This window comes from Cucumis sativus, chromosome 5 (assembly GCF_000004075.3).
Source record: "Cucumis sativus cultivar 9930 chromosome 5, Cucumber_9930_V3, whole genome shotgun sequence".
NCBI lineage: Eukaryota > Viridiplantae > Streptophyta > Magnoliopsida > Cucurbitales > Cucurbitaceae > Cucumis > Cucumis sativus.
In genome coordinates, this window is record NC_026659.2 from 28338183 (window position 1) to 28358915 (window position 20733).

Consider the following 20733-nt stretch of genomic DNA (forward strand, 5'->3'; position numbering starts at 1 on the left):
ATGACATCTAAGTCTTAGTAAAAGATTCTCTTTTAGAGTTTATGTCCACATCAAGAAACTTTGTAACAAAATAAATTAACATAGATATAACAGTAAGATTATTATATATCTAGTTTGTTAAACTATTAATGTATACGTCAAAATTAAGCATATTTCAACATTATATACACACATATTTTAATGTAAAAAAGTTACCTTAAGATTGTTAGGTTAATTGATTATTTGACATAGTATTAATATTAATGTAATTAAAATTGATTTAGAGGTATTTAGTGTATCCATATATTTAAACCAATTAAATCTTATAACTTTTAGATTACCAAAGTGATTAAATATTTTGAGTCTTAATGTTGGAGTGGGTAAGTTTGCACAGAATAATAATGCCTCTCATATTGATTAGCCAAACAAATTAGTGCAATTTTTGTATAATGAAGCATAAAGGGAAAATTAATACAACTTAATTATAATATTGGTTATTATAAAGCATCTTAGCTTGGAAATAAAAGAGTATTAAGCAAATAATGGTATTGAAAAGTAAGAAGAAGTGGTTGAATCAAGATCTAAATGGTAGCCCAAAAAAGTGGTCTAAAACGTGATGTTAAAGCCTTGCTAATAATACTATTAATAATTATGTCTTAAAGCTTTATTATAACTTATTGTTTATATAGCATCCGATCCAAAGAAGAAAAAAAAAAGCGCTTCTAAATTTGTTCAATTTTCGTTTTTCTACTTCCAAACGTCGTTTTTTAATAAATCTTAAATTTAGTTCATACCACAGTCTGCAGTAAAATTTTTATTACTTCCTATTCTTTATTAGCATTTTCATTCTAAATATTTAAAAAAATTGATCAAAAAATGATAAATTTGATCAAATATTTACTAAATAACAAAATTTCAGATTTTATCGCTAATAAACATTCATATGTTTTTATTAGTGACATTGACAAACACGGACAAAAGTATTTTAATTTATCAGTTTCTGTTTTTGATAGAATCCACGATCTTGTATAGTTTGTAAATATTTTAGTTTATTTTACTAAATTTGAAAATATGTTCATATCCATGTTGCACGTATTATATTCTTGACATGAAAAACTATTGTAGTGATAAATTTAAGATTTACTAAAAGTACAAATGTTATGCTAGTTGAACGTTTTTTAACCTAAAAGAAAAAGAAAAACAAGTGCAAAAAAACAGTATTATGTGTTGTACACATAATTAATTATTCCTTTCATCCTTCCTCATCACGTAACTTAATGTTTATACAAACTATACATCATATTTGATTTGCTTTGTTTTCTTTTTAATGCGAAAGTAAAAAGAGAGAAATAAGTAACTGAAGAAGTAAAAAGCAAAAAGAAAAACCCTGAAAACCAAGGTGGAAAGGAAAATGACAAAAGAAAAAAGAAAAGAAAAGAAGAATCATGGGAAAGTGAAAGAAAAGCAGATGTGTTTCAATTGGGAATCCAACCAAAAACTACACCAAATCTCTATGTATTTTTCTCTACACACAAAAACTGAAACTTCCTTCCTCTCTTCTTTGTTTTTTGTTTTCCTTTTTCTTTCTTTCTTTCTTTCTTTAATTAAGATCTGTTTTTGTTTTGTTTTGTTTTGGTTTTTTCCTTCTCTCTTCACTTTCTTTCTGTCAGTTTTTTAATCATTTCCAAACCTTCATATTGTAGATTCATCCATATATATATTTTACCCTTTTAAGGAAGCTTCAATCTTAATTCATCAACTTCTATATATTATTCTACTGTACTATTATAACATGTTTCCTCATTTCCCCATATTCTCTGCAACTTAACATCTTACGTTTTTCTTTTTGGAAAATTACTGTTTTAGCGCATAGAATTTATGTACTTTTAGTCTCGAGTTTTAGTCCATAAATTTATAAGAATAAACTCTTGTGATATGTCGAAATAGATTGATAAAATATGTTATGTGTTATAACCGTACTTATCTTTCCTTTTTTAAATAATTTTTATTTTGTGTTTTTTTTACAAGGGGTTGAAACTATATTTTGTAAATTTTTAAGTTTAAATGCGAAAAAATATATAGTTTGAGTAAATTGGATTTAAGTGGTGTGTAATTTTGGTTGATAAAAATTATTTGATTGAAGTTTATGAAAAGAATTGTATTTTTTTATAAAAGAAAAAAAGATAATTAATCAAAATTTTGTTGATATAATAAGATATAATCAACCATTAATATAGAACATATATGGAATGATACAATTGGAATTTTTAACACTTTATTGAACTTTTAGAGTGTATTGAAACTTGATTTGGAAAAATTAATTATAATTATCTTATTTTATTAAATAGTTTAGATAATAAAAATTCTTTTGAAGTTATTTTTATTTTGATTTGTTTTTAGTCTTTGAATTATTAGAAGTAAGCATTTTGGTCATTATAGTAATTAGCTTGACAAATTAATAAAGTGAAATTTGAAATTATGTGTATTAACGTCCTAACATGGCCATGTATTTAATATTTTGGATCTACATTGACTAGTTGGGGTAGGTATTAAATTTTAAAGACAAAATGAAGTTTTAACTTTAAATATATTATTTAGTTTTTGTTTTGGTATATACTAAAATTATTTTAGTGAATTTTTTAAAAAAAATAGTAAAATTGTATGGACTTCAACAATTGTAAGGTAGTTTTTGCAAAAATAGCAAAAAAATTTATGATAATAGAGTTCATGTCACGACATTTTCTAAATTTGAAAAATTAGCAAAATTTAAAAGTGACGATCTTAACAATCCTATGATTACCGTCTGATATCACTAGTTTTTTTGTATTGGCAATATTAAAAAAAATGGTGTCATAAGTTGTTTTTTTTATAAATGTTTTTATCATATGATGCAATTTCTCTTTACGAGAAGGACTGGATCATCCATTCTAAAGACATAAGTATTGAGTTATTTACCAAAGTTTGATATTATCATCACTAATTTCATGTGAAGTTTCCATACTAAGATTAAAAAAAAAGGTTTTACTTATATTATTAAATGTTATCATTTGATACTATGATTTATTGAAGGACAAAAGGGAGAACGATTTAAAGCCCATGAATATGGGCCTTGTTTCTTCCATAATTAGGGCCCATGATTAGGGCTTCATTTTGAGTATGCTTTTCTCATCCATTTAACAATTTTAGCCATAGTAATTATTTAAAATTTATAATTATTTACAAATATAGCCAATAACATACTAACGATGGAAGTCTATCACCGATAATGAGAACGCATAAATCTCTTTACAAGCATTTTTTATAAATAAGTTAAGAATATCCTTTTTATCATAGTTGATAAGTCTATAAAATAATATCATAAGTCAAATTAATTAAGACGATAAGTCTATAAAATAATATCATAAGTCAGATTAATTAAGACGATAAGTCTATAAAATAATATCATAAGTCAGATTAATTAAGACGATAAATAAAAGCAAGAAGTTGATAAGTCCATCAAATAATATCATAAGTCAAATTAATTAAGGTGATAAATAAAAGCAAGAAGAGTGATGCCCATAACTAAAAATAATATATATATATATATATATATTTAAAAAAAAAGACGCGGTTTCCAATTAGGGGTTTGATTTGGTGATATCAAGAGTGAGATACGATGCCGTATCATACAGATACGAAATCTCGTATAATCCCATGGAGAAAGGCTTTGGATTGAAATGATTGAACTTTGCTTTAATTTTTTTATTTTTCTTCAATAGGAAAATTATTTATGGGGACTTGGGGATTAATAAAGGACAAAAATGGAAATGTAAGATTTGGCTGAGCTTTCAATTGTATCCACATAAATATATATATATATGGAATAATTACATTAGAGGATATTAGTTTATTACAAAAATGGTAAATAAATAAATAAATAATTATTGATGTGTGGTTCAAACGTTTTCATCTTCTGACCACAGATCCCATAATCCTTGGGATTTGTCTAACTAATCTTGATTTTCACACCTCAAATGCCTTTTCTTTCTTCATTCAATTTTTATACTATATTTTGGATTTTAAATGAAAATTTTGTTAAATTTAGTTACACAACTATTTTCAAATAAAATAAACTAAACTAATTACAAACAACACCTAAATTTTAGATTTTATAAATTGATAGACATGAATAGAAATTAAAATTTTACTGCATTTCATAAATATTTTCACGAGTTTAACTATTATAATAATTTATTTTTAGCTTTTAAAATAAATTCTCTTTTCTTTTAATCAAAATTCACTATAAAGTTTCAATTTTTTTAAAAATGCAACATGAAAATATGTTTTAATAAAATGAAAAATGTTCAACACACCATATGTAATGGATTTTGACATTTTACGAGATGTAAATAAATATTTTCTTTATTTTTGAAAAAACTCTTTTAAAAATGAAAAAATTGAAACGATGACAAAATAAGCTAATAGTAAAGCCAAAGTGAAGTTAACTAAGTCATAATTGGTATAGTATTCGTATTTTGTTCGAGATAAAAGATTGGACAATGTTAATATATATATATATATATATATATATATATATATATATATATATATATATTATATATATATATATATATATATATAATATGATCTAAATTAAAAATGGATAAAATTACATAAAATATTAAAATAAAAATGGGCAGTTTAATATTTTAATACTAATTTTTTATTTAGAAAGAGAAGAAAGAAAAAAAGCATTATAAAATGAGAGTAATGAAAGTGGGTATTAAAGAGAGGTTCCAAAGCCCCTTATCCTTCAAACATTTAGAGAGACAAAGAATAGGAGAAAGAGAAAGAGAAAGAGAGAGAGAGATGGATTTCACAGAGAAGGAAGAAAGTTTAGTGAAAGAATCATATGAAGTTTTGAAGAAGGATATGCCTTTCTACAGCCTCCATTTTTTTACTCAGTAAGTATATATATTAATTACCTTTATTATTGTTGTATTTTTCATTTATGAACCATAAGTATTAATTTAGTTACTAAATTATAATGTAAGGATATTGGAGATAGCTCCAGCAGCAAAGGCCATGTTTTCTTTCTTAAGGGATTCTGAAGAGATCCCTCAGAACAATCCTAAGCTCAAAGCTCATGCCTTAAAGGTTTTCAAAATGGTCAGTTTTTTTCATTTCATTTTTTCTTTCATATTTGACGAATCTATTGTATGAACATTTCAAAACTACATGTATTATTGGAGTAGAAATAGTTAGAATGTTGAATGAAAAGTGAAATTATAGTTTACTACATAGTGTGATGACTCTCTGTTTCACTCAATTGTGTAAACAAACAAACCCTCTCTCATTTATTTAGAATTTATAGAGTTTTTCTTCCACTTCCCAACAACACATTCTCTCTCCCACTTCCAAAGTCACATTCTCTTTCTTTTTCCAATATTTCTTCAACCTCCACTAAACCTAATTTCTATCATTATTAACCATACCTTTTCAAGTTGGTTTTTGTCAAATCCTCCAATGTTCTGATTTTTAAATGGAAAAGGTCCCAAAATCTCTCTCTTTTCCCTTGTTTCTTCAACATATATATACTCTCTATCCAATTTTTCACATTCCTCAACTTTGACTCTCTATTCTCCCTTTCTTGTCTTTTACATTCAACGTCGATCTCCATATGATTCGTTAAGAAACGTTCAAAGCTGTAAATCATTCCATTCGTCATATTTATTTGCAAGGAAGTTAGAGTACTTTAATATTATATGTTTATAACAGTTTACAATTACGATGCATGTAAAAGTTCATTTTGGCCTCCTTCAGTCTCAACAGTATTTAAGGATGTTTACGATGTTATATCGGCAATGGGTTTGATTAATTTCCCATGTTTTCTCCATTCTGATCTCTTCAAGCATTATAGCATAATAATTAAGTTGAAATGTATGTGTGTTTGGAAAAGATAATATAAACTAACAGAAAACAAATGAATTAAAATGAAGACATGTGAAGCAGCCATTCAATTGAAGGAGAAAGGGGAAGTGATCATCTCAGAGACTACGTTGCAATATTTGGGCTCTGTTCACCTTCGTAATGGAGTCATTGATCCACATTTCGAGGTAACTTTTCAAATTCAATTAAACAAAAGATTGAGACATTTTGTTTTAGTTATTACAATTTATTACTATCTAGCTTCAAAAAAATTATCCAATAACAATGGAATAAACTTACAAGTTAAGTTTTAGATGAATAATTTGAAGCAGAGATTAAGTTATGGTAATTTGAAATTTGAATTAATAATTGGGGAGGTGTGGTGGTGATATGGGCAGGTGGTGAAAGAGGCATTGCTACGAACAGTGAAAGAAGGAATGGGAGAGAAATGGAGTGAAGAAATGGGCAATGCATGGACAAAGGCCTATCACCATTTGGCTTCAGCAATCAAAGCTGAAATGAAATGAAATTTCAAACTATGAGATGATGATGCTACCTGATATTATTTTGAAAGTAAGAAGAAAAAAAAACTGTGAAATTTGTGATGTAATAATTGAAATTTGTGATGTAATAATTGAAATTTGGGGATATTGGCAATAGGGCTCAAAATGTCAAGACGTTGCATCTTTTTAAGTGTCGTAAGCATATATTTATCCAGTTAGTTTTGATTTACTTTGGTGAAAAATGGCTTGAGAATCATGTTCCCATGTTCATATTGACAACATAAAATTTTCAAATCTTTATTTGAAATTACCATATTATAAACCACTAAAAAATATTGATCTCGATCAAATTGGATACTTCTTGTTTCATAAGACAAAAAATAACTTCAGGCAAAATCTTCTATTATATTAATTTCTGGTAGTCCGATATCAAAATCCAATATTTACACATCTTCTCTTAGGCAGAGGGAAGATAATTTTCATGATCTTTTTTAGCAATATAGCCTTGATTTGAGATTATAGAGGAGTTTAAGTAATCGAGCATCCACCTAGGTTAGATAACGAAAAAATATTTAATGATATCTCTCCAATTTTGACCAATGGACCCATGAAGTTCCAACTTTTCTAGTGAAGATCCCATGTTGAAAAAATGATGAGACCCCATGACATTCAAAGGATACATGGAACCATTGGTATTACTCTCATTATCAATTGATTTATAGACAAAATATCGTGCGTTCGAAAAGCAAATTTGGCGGAAGTATGAATTTCTTATTTTGAACATTATGTACAATGAAATTACTTTACCTTTTAAATAAGAGCATTAGCCGAATACTATGGCTGAAGCATTTTCCAAGCCTGTATTGCAAACTAATGTCAAAAGAGTTGAAAACGAAAAGAATCTTCTTCAGACTTACATTTTCTTTTTTTATTTACGTAAAAAATGATGAATCGACCATGCAAATTTGTCATTCCAATTATACAACGCAAGATAATGTTTCCATGTAATCAGAATAACACAGCAGTACCTACCCCGAACGCTAAATCTCCGGCTCCCATCTGTGTTAACAAATAAACGACTCACCTCCAATCGGATTGAAAGAACTGCACACTACTGAATTAACTGTATCTGCTTTTCCCCTTTCTTTTTTTCTTTCTACAGTATCGAGTATGCCCGGATCACTTCCACGATTGGTGCTCGACACAGAGGGCATTTGCCTCCACCACGGACCAACTCATTTGCACATTTTGAACAAGTGCACATGTGTCCACATCTGCAGTAAGATTTCCACTTGATAGTTGGTATCTCAGTCTTTTAAGCAGATAAGAGTTAGAACCCATTTATACCACACAATTCAGAGGTTAGGGGGTCTGAATCTTTCCTGTTCGACTCTAAAAAGAATTAGTTAGAAGGCATACCTGTAGAGGAGAGAGTCGATATGGCTGTCGCAACAAACACAACACGTTCCCTTCCTCACATGGCACCATTTAGAACCATCCTCTGATGTCTCAGCGGGTAGACCTAAATTGAGAGCCAATTCATGTTGATGTACATTTAGAGTATTTCTGTATGCATTTCTATCCAACATACAGGAGCAATACATTGCAGTAAAATGAAAACTGACCTTTTTCACCAGCAGATCTGTTTAATGCTGCCGATACTTCTTGTCTAACAGATCGCTGCAATTCTAGTTGCATATCCATGCAAGCCTCCAACATTCTCTGCATATGATTCATGCCTTGATGAAGTCTTGCCATGTCTGCTCTCAGATCGTTAATAATCTCCCATTCCTGCTAAAATCAGTCATGGATTTTAGCACACCCTCAAACCAGACAATCAACATTCAGAAATAAACAGCTTCAAGGCAGGAAAGTTTCATAAACCAATTTCAAATTGTTGCCCCACATTCTAGAAGAACAAATGCTTCTAGGTTAAAGATAAACTGGAACCAATTAAACGAAACTTAAATGAAACTTGGGTGGTGGTTTAACTTCGGGTATTCTCATGCAAGCTTTTCCACCAACGAATCTCACTTGGAATACCAGTCCAAAAGCTTCAACTATTTCTTAGCATTGTAAGAACGTGTGTGTTTGTGTGTTCAGAGAGAGAGGGAGAGAAAACACAACTACTGCCAAAATCTGGTTCCCGAGCAAGTCAATGAAAAATGAACTCTCTCCCCCATAACAAATGGAACCATGTCTCTTCTATAGACAATGCAAAATCTAAATCCAGGATAAGAATTAGAACAGATAATAATAATGAAAAGGAAGCAGCTTACAATTTCCGAACGGTGCATGGTATGACGAGACCAGCTGGTATGATGCAGGTCATGGTGCCAAAGTGGTTGGGGTGGAGGAACTGGCGGAGATGGAAGCACTAGAGTGGGTCTATTTACAGCATCATTTTGTTCGTCAGTCTGTTCATTCTGTTGGTCTTGATCCTGAGGTGGAGAAGCAGGAGCTGGTGAAGGCAAAGTTCTATGCAAATCCCAATCTATGGGAGCACGACCTTGCCTATCCACGTACGATTGTATTAATTGGTCCAAACTTTCCCGGAAACCACTACGAAGAAGGTTAGAAACACTTCTCCTACAAAAAAGATGGAAGGCAATGCGTAAATACTTCTATGCCTGCGGATAAGAATAGTAACAATCAGAGAATGATAAACACCTGCTTAAGAGTTCCCTAAGTTCCATACTATAGACGTTATCATCATCAGGTGGGTGAAACCTGTTGAACCGTCTCACTGGAACAGACCGACGATTTCTAAAAGGACCAGGGGGCCCCTCTGACCAATTTCCAGCAGCTTCTCGGGTGCCTCTCTCATGCCAAACTGCTGCAGGTTCTGCTGGATGAACTTCTCTTCTTTCTGCATTTACCTGTGTACTGGGGGGTGACCAAGCATTAGAAGAATTTGCCTGCCAATTCACTGTCACATCCTCTGCATTATCTTCTCTCCACTCACTAAGTGGCCCAAAGGTTGTCCGTTGCCAGTTTCTTCTATCATCCTCAGGAATTTGACCGCGCCAGTCCCCATCTTGATTTGTAGTTTCTTGCCAATTCATATTTTCTATCTCTGAGTTACTTTCCATGTTATCAAGTTGGTCAGGCAACCGACTGGTTTCAGCTACCTGACTCTCAGGCTGTGACTGTACATATTCTTGCTCAATGTTCTGTGAACCATTCGTCTGACCTCGATCATTTCTAGAATCATTCATGTCACTGTTAGTTGCACTATCAGATTGACCGTCTGCTTGACCACGAACAATATTTTCCAATCTAGAGCGGAATCCCTCCCTGAGCCAAATATGTATATATATACATATAAACTAAACCATTACCCAAAAAATAATTATTATTTACAAACTATGAAAAATCAGAATTAAGAAAACAAAACTCTAGGAGTCAGAAGTTTGACACGATTCAAGGCTCACAGGACATTTCAGAAAAACATTCTAGACAAAAAACATATAGGCACAAAAAGATAACAATGCTTAGGGTACACAATAGTACGGACTTTCACAAGACATAGTAAAAAAAAGAAGGAAACAAAATGAATCATCCCCACTAAATCGACATACCTTAAGCCAGAAACAGTGTGTCGCTGCTGTAGCTGAACTATCTCACTTGCTGCCATAGAAGGTGGCCGCTCCTCTTCCACAGTCCTTTCGTTTCTCAAAAATCTACCTCTAAGTAATGACTGGGGAAATATAGAGGATTAGTGGTCAAATAATAACTGAGTGCAAATAGCATCTAGTGAAACAATGAGATGTCAAAGAGATAATATAAAGTAAGCATAACTAAAAACTGTCATCAAGATTGTGACACAATTATAGTACCTAGCAAAGATGTTTTTAAAGTACTTTCTATATTTGAGGTCGCTCTTGAGTCTCAAAGAGCTTTACAGTTAAATGAAGCAAGATGCAGTATAATTTTAACTCTAAAAGGAAAAGCTCATAAACACAAAGTCTTCAATTACTTCTTGACATTTCCAAAATCAAATCAATTTTTGTTTTAAGCAAAATGAACTAGGACAATGAAAGGTAGATAAATAAAACAACATCAACACTTGGCAGCTGACCTGGATACGGTTGCGATGGGCAAAGTCAGAAACCGCTCGATGCTCCAAAAGCCCTTGAAGTTCCCTCTGTCTTTCCCTTTCTATCCTTACAAGTAAATCAAGTATTGCTTGTCTTCCTCGCAACCTTAATAAGTCTCTGCGAATGTGTTCATTTTGTCCTTCATCCTGGTCAGCAACCAATGCATCACGGCTTCTATCAGCTTGTGCACCACGTCCAGTTCCTCGATCTTCTCTTCTTTCCCCACGACTTCCTCTTTGTTGACTGGTCATTTGTACCCATTCCCTAACAATCCTAACTCTCTCACGTTCTGTTTCCCCAAGCCATTCAGCTCTGGATCTTGGGCTCCTTTCAGAAACATTTGGTGATGGATCAGAAATTCCACTCTCCATCCATCCCCGTACTATTTGCCCTACTCTCTCCCTCTCAACTTCGCCAAGATCGGGAGATTGCTCTCTGCTAGAACCATTGTTTTCATCCCTCACATGCTGTGATGCAATTTGATCATGGTTCCATGGCCCGAAATCATTCTCACTCCCACTTGCATCCACCAAGCTTCCCTGATTCTCACTCCCCCGACTATCAGACATATTCGTACTGGACATATTGGTAGAAGAATCAACACTTGTTTGCTGCCTCAACCTTTCCCTCACCCTCTCACGAGCCCGATTCAACACATGGTCATCCTCCAGCTCCCTCCACATCTGTAATATTGCAGAAGCTTGTGTGCTTGGAGTCTCAACGGTAGTCTGCTGCCTTGAAGTCGGAGAATGGGACTCCCTCAAAAAGGACGAATCAAGCATTGAAACGGTATGCAATCTTGCAAGTGCCATCAACTCAGATTCACGATTTCTCCTCTCAATTGTTGTTATCATTTCCTGTGCCTGTCGAGCAGCCCAGCGGCTCAAAATTCGAGAGTGACGACGCCGTGCAGCCGAAGATTCAGCTAAATCATCACCCTCAAGATCAGAACGCCTTCTCCTCCGTAGAAGCTGATCACCTTCTTCATCCTCAACTTCTTGATTGGCAGCAGAACTACATGAAGCAAATGGAATACATTCATCCAGGTGCCCACGCATTAACTCCTCAAGTCCACGCTCTAATTCCGCTCGGGCATCACTAGAATCAGGCTTCTGTTGTAGCGATTGAAAATCTGTCATCCTCTGCAATCACCTACCCTATTGCCAGCATCGGGCACCAAACAACGCCCCAAACAAAACCTTCCACCTTCTATCAACAATAACAAGACCATTAACCCGTCCCTTCCTCCCAGAACCAACAAAATCACACCGTTGAATTACTCCACAACCACAAATTAACCCTAACAATATGTTCGAACCCAATAGAGGCAATAAATAACTAAACAATCGGATTAAAACCCACCAAATGGCTCCACGCAAAAAAAGCACCTTATAAAAATAAAAAACAAAGAATCAAATCGTCAAAACCGACATTGAAATGAAGATCCAACGAAACATTGCAAACCCAGAAGTGAATTAGATTAGTTTGAGAAAAAAAAAAACATGAACAGTGGAATTAGAAAAAATTAAAAAAAAAAAAACGGAAGACGAAAGAGAATTGGGATTAAAACACGAAATTAAGATTAAAGGAGTAGAAATTATGAGATTCAGCGGTAATTACGTACCTCAAAAGCTCTTTGCGCGTTTATATCCTGACCAAGTATGAGAAACAAAACCCTAAAATTCACCCCCTTCGCGAAGAGAAAAAAGAGAAACTGAAAATGGCGAAAGAATTAGACAGAGAAGTTGAAGAAGAAGAAAATGCAGATAGAAAATAAAAAAATAAAGAAAAAGAGAGATCGAATGTAAGAATGATTTGTGAAAATTTATAAATTTGCTTGGTAAGAGAGATAGAAAGAGAGAGAGAGAATGTTCGTAGCGAAAGAGCGAGCGAAGGGGAGAGAGAAAGAGAGAGAGAGAGATGTTCGTTCCGATTTTCTCACTATTTTTTGTTTTTTGTTTTTTAATTTTCTGTTTTGTATTTTGTGAGGAGCGAGGAGAGAGGGCTCCGGGGGCGGGGAGGAGAGCGGAAACCCCCCCGACCTACCATCAATTGACACGTCATTTTTTAATTTCCCTTTCTCTCGTTCTCTTGTTGGGGCCATCTTCTATTAATTTATCGCATCTCAACATAATTCTTTGATTTAATATAAAAATCATTCACGACTTTGTTTTAATTTGCTTTATCCAAAACTTTATATTATTTACTCAACCTTCTACTATACCGCTTTTTCAACCGCCTTTTTCTACACTTATAATGCAATGTCTAACCTAATCATAATAACAATAAACTATATAACAAAATTTTAAAAAACCGAAGGAAGATTGTCAAAAATAAAATCTTTAGTGTAATCAATTTTATTTTTATTACTTTTGCTCTATAAAGTATAAATAGTTTGTCATTTTTTTTCTATTTTCAAAATAAATCATATTTGTAATTATTATAGTGAAATTCTCCCCACAAACCAACATGAAGATCAATCCAACATATAATTGTTTCGAGCTAAACATGCTTAACTTTAAAGTTTCTATGATCGAGTCATAAAAACGAAAGTGCACCTTGTTGGTATATATAATAATTTTCAAGATTTTTATACTTTCATGTTCTCATGATCTCTTTCATTCATATATCATATTCATCCATTCATGTTTTCCTCCTAAGCTTATGACGTTACAAGAAGTTTAAGAATTAAACTTGCAAAACTAACTTCCACGATGAAACAAAACAGATTTTCATAAAAGATATCTCTAGAATGTTTCGAACGTGTCCAACTTTAAAACTAAAAAAATTACTTAATTTTGATTGCGTCTAATAACTAACAAATTTGTGGGTTTTAGAAAATGTGAAATAGGTATTAGATATAAAATTAAAAGAAGGGGAAGGGGATTATTCAAAGATATTTTATTGTTTTTCTAATCTTCTTCACCCCTTCCCAAGTCAATAACTAGAATGAAAAAAATGGGAATACCAACGCATCCGGGAATAAACGATTGAAACTTTTAAGTATTTATTACATACCAAAAAAAAAAAAAAGGATTAGTTAAACACTCATTTAAGTTAAGAAGATTTAAACGTTTAAGAAACAATATAACAATATTTGTTCACTTGCTACACAACACTCATACATTAACGTATTTTCTTAAACAAATAATTCACCTACAAAATTTAATTATATAATAATGATTCTCCATCCTATTTTGGATTAGAGAAAAGGTCAAGAAAGAGTATGGAGGTGTTGAGATTTTATTAATATTTAAATGAACTTTTCTTTAGTAAAAATAATGGATTTCATTATTTAAAATAAACTGGGTTGAATTCGCTCTCACAAGTATTAATTATTAATTATTATAATCAATATGATTAAATATTAGATTATTACATAATCTTTTTTAAGTATTATAAGTATCAACAAAATGATTGGTTTATTTCAGTGGAGTTTACTATTCTACTCTTTCTATACTTTATAATATAAGACTATCCAAAAGCAACTTCAAATAACATGGGTGTGATGCATGTAGTACTTTTAACAAAATTTCAAAGAAATACAACACATACTTAGAAGAAAATAATTATCATGTATATTTCAAATTAGTATGAATATTATATTAAATAGACACTCGTTCTTTAATCTAATATTCGTTACATATCACTCATTTAACCATTTAATGTTATTGACACGTGTCTTAAAAACACATTTCTTAGTGGTCAAGTAATTCACCACCTATTTGCCACTTTTCATATAAACAGACGCTTTGGCAGATTTGTAAAGCTGAAAAGAATTTGAAGAAAGTGGGAGTAACTTGAAAAATTTGAGATTTTCATAATTATTACACCCTAAACTAGGGAGATTATATCAATTTAGACCTGTATTAAATTATTATAAAAATATCAAATTCGTGAAATTGCGTTAATTGAAACAATTATTAGTTTGAAATCTAACTTAATACTTGCTCTCGTACAAATTTTGAGCACAAATACAACTAGACATATTTAGACGATCACGTGAAAACTCGCTTGAATGTGTTTTAAATTGATTGTTCTATATATTAAGAAAATGATTAAGTTTGCATTAAATTTAGATTAAGAAAATATATGATATTTATTGTTTAATGTTATTTGGGGAGTGGAAAAAAAGAGGTCAAAATGAACACTAATTATAACCTAATTTAGGTGAGAGATGTACATTTCTAAACTTATTAAATTAATTCCATGGGAACCATCTCAAGATATTTGTTTAATTTTTTTTTATATATATATATAAAATATCCTAATAAAAGATGTTGCAAATTCCAAATTAAGGAAGTTAGTTTTAGAATTAATTGTGGTGTCAAATTTAGATAAGTATTTTTTTTGCTTTGCAGAAGTGTGGTTAATTCAACTTAAATAATTAAACTAACTACCCATTAAAATTGAAATTAATTTTCATTCATGTGAATTTAAAATCTTCAAACTAATTACCTTTTACAATATGTATAAATATTTAGAATATATTAATAAGATTTTTTTAAGGAAAAAAAAAACTATAGCTAAGTATTCAAAAAAAAAAAAAAGAGAATTGTTAATATTTACATAATATAGCAAAATAATGAACCTATAACTTTTTTTTACGTACATATAGATGTCAGTTGAGTTGAGTCTATATTGACAGCAACAAAATAATGTTGAATACAAATCATAAAAGATATGAGAATTATTAAATAAAATCATTTATTTAGTAGACTTTGATTGTTCAAAATATATGTATGATAAACTCTATTGATAAAACATAGGACAATAAATAAGCAGCTCTCGTTAAGTTGAAAAACAAAATACAACAAATACGACTTTCAAAAGATGAAAAACAAACATAACTAAGTATCGATACCCATTAAACATATTACATGTAGGATTGCAGGTTAAAATATGACAATGAATTGGCTATTAAAAAATGATATTGTTGAGTTTTTACTTTTTAGTCGTAACAGTATAGTTTGTAATGAAATGTAATTAAAAAAAAAAGGAACTTATGTTTTGACTCGATCGTAATACAAAACTCATATATTTTGTTTTGCCAGTTTTTTCTTCTTTGTTTTATCTTGTTTCCATCGAAAATATAAAAAAAAAATATAGATTAAAGTTAAAGAGAGATAATACGTAAATTAAATTAGATGGTGTAGATATATAGTACATATATTATATATATATTGAAAGGGGCATCACAACATAAATGAATGAAGCACATCCAACTCCCAAAAAACTAACATTCATTAGTGAGACAAAGACCCTCATTTTCCTCTCAATTCTTCCTATTTTGCTTTTGTTTATTTGTTTATTTGTTTCCATTAATAATAGTAATTATTACTATTTTTTCACTTCATACTTCAAAAAAGTATTTTTCCTTTTTGCTTTTCCCCAAACTTTTTCTTTCCTTCTCTCCTGGTCCCTCTTGGATTTCAATCTCTTTCAAACTTTTCAAATGTCAATTTACCAACAAAAAAAAAATCTATATTGATAGAAATAAATGATCAAAATTTCGACTTGAAATGAATGAGGATGTTTTGTTAGGTAATATAATATTAAAGTTTACTTTACCGATCAATTTAAGCTTTTAAGACAGTCAATAATTTTAAGTGATATCAAAATATATAGTAAAAAAGTGTAAAAGGTCTAAGCATGTTTAAGCATGTTTGTTTTTTAAAATTTTAAATATAATTTATTTGATTAGTATTATAAAATATTATCTTAGTGTTATTTTTGTAAATATTTTTTAATCTAGTTTATTTTCATTTGTAATATTATCAAAAACAGCTCTAGCGATTTTTCTTTTTCTTTTTTTGTCTTCAAGATTTTGTAAATATATCATTTTTATAATAAAACAAATAAATTTTTCAATAGGGGCAAGCATGATGACCGAAATACCAAACTAACTAACAAAACCTAACGAATAGAGGATGATTGGTTGGAGATAAAAGAGAGGCAATTTAGTCGGTGGTGTTCGTTTGGAAAAATTCAAACCAACCACATTTTAAATTTTTTTCAAATGTTAAAATCAACAATTGACCGATCAAGGGTAAGTTTGTACTTCTTCGTAGTCATGGTAGGTTTAAACATTTACTTAATCGACTATAGTGGATTAGATGTTAGTTCGATCGAAAAACAAATTTTAACTAATTAACACTAACTCCTACATTTCAAAATCAAAACAAGCAATGTTTTTTTCAATAAGGTCTTAAAAAGTATCATAAAGTTAACGAAATTACATCTAATAATACAAATCCGTCACGTGATTTAATCCTTAGATTTTTTTAAAACGTTGAGTTTAATTAAGCAATTACCTTTTTAATGTGCTTTAATTTCTTTACAAACAAGTTTGAAGAAACCAAATACTTTTAGTACAAATATTCCATTTTTCTCCTTCATAATCCCACTAACCAAACTATATACACACACATTCTTTTAGTACAAATATTCCATTTTATTAATCATTGTTCTTTTTTAAAGCATATCATATCTATTTATGTAATACACATTCTATACATTGGTTACTTCCCATTAAAGAAACTCTTGTTATATTCTTTTAAATCCAAACATTATGAATCCAACTTCTTATTTTAATTTAATACGTGTTTGTAATTTAATTTATATTTAGTTATTAAATTTTAAAATCAATTTTTCTTGTACGAGTTAAAAGTTTTATTTCAACTTGGTTTAACAACATTTTCACCATATAATTAAATTGGTATTCTTTATTGATTATCTCTATTAAAATTAAATTTAAAAAATTGCATCATAATTTTTTAAAATAGATTAACTATAAATATATAAAATATTTAAAAGAAGGATCCAAATAAAAACTACATAATATAACATGGGATATTTTGAAACTTATTGATCAAATAGAAGATAAACTATTTTTCTCATATACTCTTATCAAAAGAAACTTGTTAAAATCAATATTTTAACTTAAAAGGCATATTCTTAAAAAAAAAAAAAAAAATAGATATTTGACACATATATAAATTGTTTAAAATCAAGATTAAATTATTCTCAATTGTTTAAAATGAACATTTTGTATAAAAATACAAGTATTATCAATAACTTATTCGTAACATTAAAATATCAAATCAAAGTTGATATCTACCCCTTGTAACAATGACTTAAAATTTATTACCACTATGTTTCAACTTTTAATTCATTTATGGTCTTTTTTATAATTATAAATACAATATTAAAACATTTATAAAGTGTCACAATAATATACCAATATTAAGAAAAAACAAGAAGAAGAAGAAGAAAATTATAAAATAAAAGACAAATTTTTAGATTATTTTTTTATACATAATTTAGCGGAAATAAATAGTAAAAGGAAAAAAAGAAAAAAAGAAAAAGGAAAAAAAAAGGAAAAGTTATAAAGTGAGTAAAGTACTTTTAATGATGTCTTATCCTAAAGTAGCACATTCAAGCTTCTCAAAGTGCTTCATCTACTCTAGCATCTTGACAAAAAGCACAAACTGTTTCTCGTGCACGCCACGTGCCTTGCCCCTTCTTTTATTCCTTATCTTTTTTTTTACTAAAGTATTTTCAGATTTTCTCAAAAATGAAATTTTTTGATAAATTAATTACACTATATGTATAGAACAAAATCACTTAAACATAAAATTTATACTACAATGGATTTTATTACAAAATCCAAATATTTTATCAATTTCTATTCAATTTAATACCTACGAGAAAAAATGAATTAATGATTCTAGGCAATAAATATATTGTTACTTTCACATCAAAACTTTTTGTATATTTTTAAAATATTTAACTTTTGCATATATTTTAACTTTTAACTTAGTGTTTGATGTAAAGTATCGTGTCCATATCATACCCCTGTTTCCAAGATTAATTATAAATAATTGTGATATGCTTTTTGCCTTATTGGAATAATATATGTGTTTTTGTTAATTTCTCTCATAAAGTTTTTAATCACATTTTTTTATATATATATACACATAGAACATACATATCAATGCAAAAAATATTCATTAATGTATCAATATGTTTGTAATTTGGTAAGATTGTAAGTAGATCAGAGGTTCAAATTATTTTATGAATTTAGAAAAACAAACTCACGAGCCATCAATTTCCAAAATGAAAATCTTCATTATTTTTTTGTTATTTATTAAATTTGTATCCATAGGAATGATAAACATAGTAATTATGTTAAATAATTTTATTTCCAAACTCCTTTCACATTTTTCACCCATTCGTAATATGTATTGATATCAAAAGCAACAAAATAGTAGAAGAAAAACGCGCAGTATACCTAATCATATGCGTTAATTCTTATCCTACGAAAATGAATTAAAAACAATGCAATTTCTTTGAACAAATTATTAGATAATTTCATTGAAAAAATTACGAAATAATATGGCATAAGAGACGTAGGACTGAAGAGTCATACACTATAATTAAGAGAAAGTTGATACATAATGAATAAAGTGTCCATTAAAAAGGAGACAAATTCATTGGGTTAAGAAAAACTAAATTTAGTAATAATGCGAATTTACGGAGGGAATTTGTATGATGTCGACGACCACTTTTGTTGTCGTCTTGGAGAAAAACTAAACTGGGGGGTTTGTGTGGCCAAACGACATGTCGGAAAAGCGCTTAAAGGGGACAGTTTGGGAAGCAGAATCACGTTGGAAATTCTAGGGTTATGGTTTGGACTTTTTTGGATTTCAAAGATTGAGAAGATGAGCACATGAAATTTTGAGAATCCTATGCTGTTGATAACATTATTTATTTTGGAAATTTGGAGATGGGACAATTTTTTTTCTTTCCCTTTTTTAGATTTTTATGACTGTGAGTGTTGGAAACAATTTATGGGAGTAAGGGAGAGATCAATTATGACTTTTTTTTTAAAGAAAATAATTGGGAGAAAGTGTTTTTCAACAATTTAGGAAAATTGTCATTTAAAGAAAAACAGATTAGCTATGTTTTGAAGGGTTTAATTAATGTGTTATTTGTCCTAATTTTAAAAATAACGAAGGATAAATACGTTAGTGAGAGTAAAACTCTCGATTTCACCTTTAGTGAAGATAAGTAATGATGTTAGTACTTCATTATTTTAAAATACTATGAACAAACCACGAATAAGGATTGTAAAGGGTATTGAATTGTCAATGTGGGTTGAAAGGCAGTGTGATCTATAGTAATAAGATAAGAAGTGTATGTAATTTAACAGATACAAAGGAGAATGTTGTATAGTTTTAGTGGATATGAAATGTGATCGATATTTACCTCTATCATATAGAGAATAAGAAGAAAGGAGGTAGAGAAGATTTGGGGCCTGCAAAAGAAGCCCATTCATCAGGAGGGAATATATGCTCTGTGTGGCTTTGTATTTTTATGTGCATATGTTACTCATTCTTTCTCTCTTTTTGAAGACAAAGCAGAATGAACATTAGTTTTTGTTTCCTCATATATACAACGTATGAATTTCTTTTAAAAAAGGAGAAAAGGCCTTCACCTTCTAGTAAAATTACACCAGCCTCGTTCATTAAACCACTAGCAATAAACTTGGATGCTATCTAAGCTTGCACTGAGAATCCCACATTGAATGGATAGATGAGACTCACACTCCTTATAACATAAATGAGCTACTCATCTCATTTGTCAATAGGGTTTGAGATGAATCATCGTACTATCAAATGTGGTATCAGACTCTATAAAGTCCGAATAGGTATTCGATCTAATAGAAAGAAATTGAGATTTAAACAAAATTGGTGAATCAAAAGAGGCATCATCTTGAAGAGACAAGCTGAGATGTTGAGAATCGTAGATTAAATCATAGTGAAATTTGAGATGAAACTCCCGTACTATTATCAAATAACCTCGTCATGCTTTCAAAAACAAGGAGTATTGAACATTTCTTTAGGAACATAACTGTACCCATTTTCTTGCAGTCCAATCTTACGGTGTCATATGGCAAACTGAGAATTACCAATATTCTGTGCAGCAAAAATAAAGTCACCTAAGTATTTTCCTACAATGTGCACTCTCCCGAACATCTAACAGGGAATTTCCCATCAAGACTCACTATTCACCTATGATTAACAACCATGAAAAGAATGCAGTTAAAAAGTACATCCAAACGTTGCTATTCAGAATATTTTAATCAGAAGTCAGATGAGGACAGTGTTACAAAAAGCTGGCTTCAAAACAATAGCCCGAACGTGATGCTTGACAGTCCACAGTCAAGATGCTCAGTAATT

General features: G+C 30.1%; 2 protein-coding genes across 4 annotated transcripts; one reads left to right on the plus strand and one right to left on the minus strand.

Annotated features, from left to right (window-relative positions):
* The first annotated feature begins 4731 nt into the window (after positions 1 to 4731).
* LOC101212148 (non-symbiotic hemoglobin 2) lies at positions 4732 to 6631 on the plus strand. Its single transcript, XM_004142399.3, has 4 exons — positions 4732 to 4922; positions 5013 to 5127; positions 5958 to 6074; positions 6285 to 6631. Exons 1-4 carry the CDS (start codon positions 4828 to 4830, stop codon positions 6411 to 6413), a joined length of 456 nt encoding a protein of 151 aa, XP_004142447.1. The 5' UTR covers positions 4732 to 4827; the 3' UTR covers positions 6414 to 6631.
* A 508-nt stretch (positions 6632 to 7139) lies between these two features.
* On the minus strand, positions 7140 to 12399 carry LOC101211903. 3 transcript variants are annotated; one of them, XM_011657553.2, is made up of 8 exons: positions 12114 to 12399; positions 10471 to 11877; positions 9971 to 10089; positions 9060 to 9686; positions 8669 to 8978; positions 8015 to 8180; positions 7809 to 7911; positions 7140 to 7663 (listed from the first exon to the last, which is right to left on the minus strand). In XM_011657553.2, exons 2-8 carry the CDS (start codon positions 11626 to 11628, stop codon positions 7546 to 7548), a joined length of 2601 nt encoding a protein of 866 aa, XP_011655855.1. In that variant the 5' UTR covers positions 11629 to 11877; positions 12114 to 12399; the 3' UTR covers positions 7140 to 7545. The 3 variants fall into 3 exon arrangements, with proteins under 3 accessions (XP_011655855.1, XP_011655852.1, XP_031741153.1); XM_011657550.2 differs by having other exon boundaries at positions 8015 to 8183; XM_031885293.1 differs by having other exon boundaries at positions 8015 to 8183; positions 10471 to 11789; positions 12114 to 12391.
* Between the last annotated feature and the right edge of the window lie 8334 nt (positions 12400 to 20733).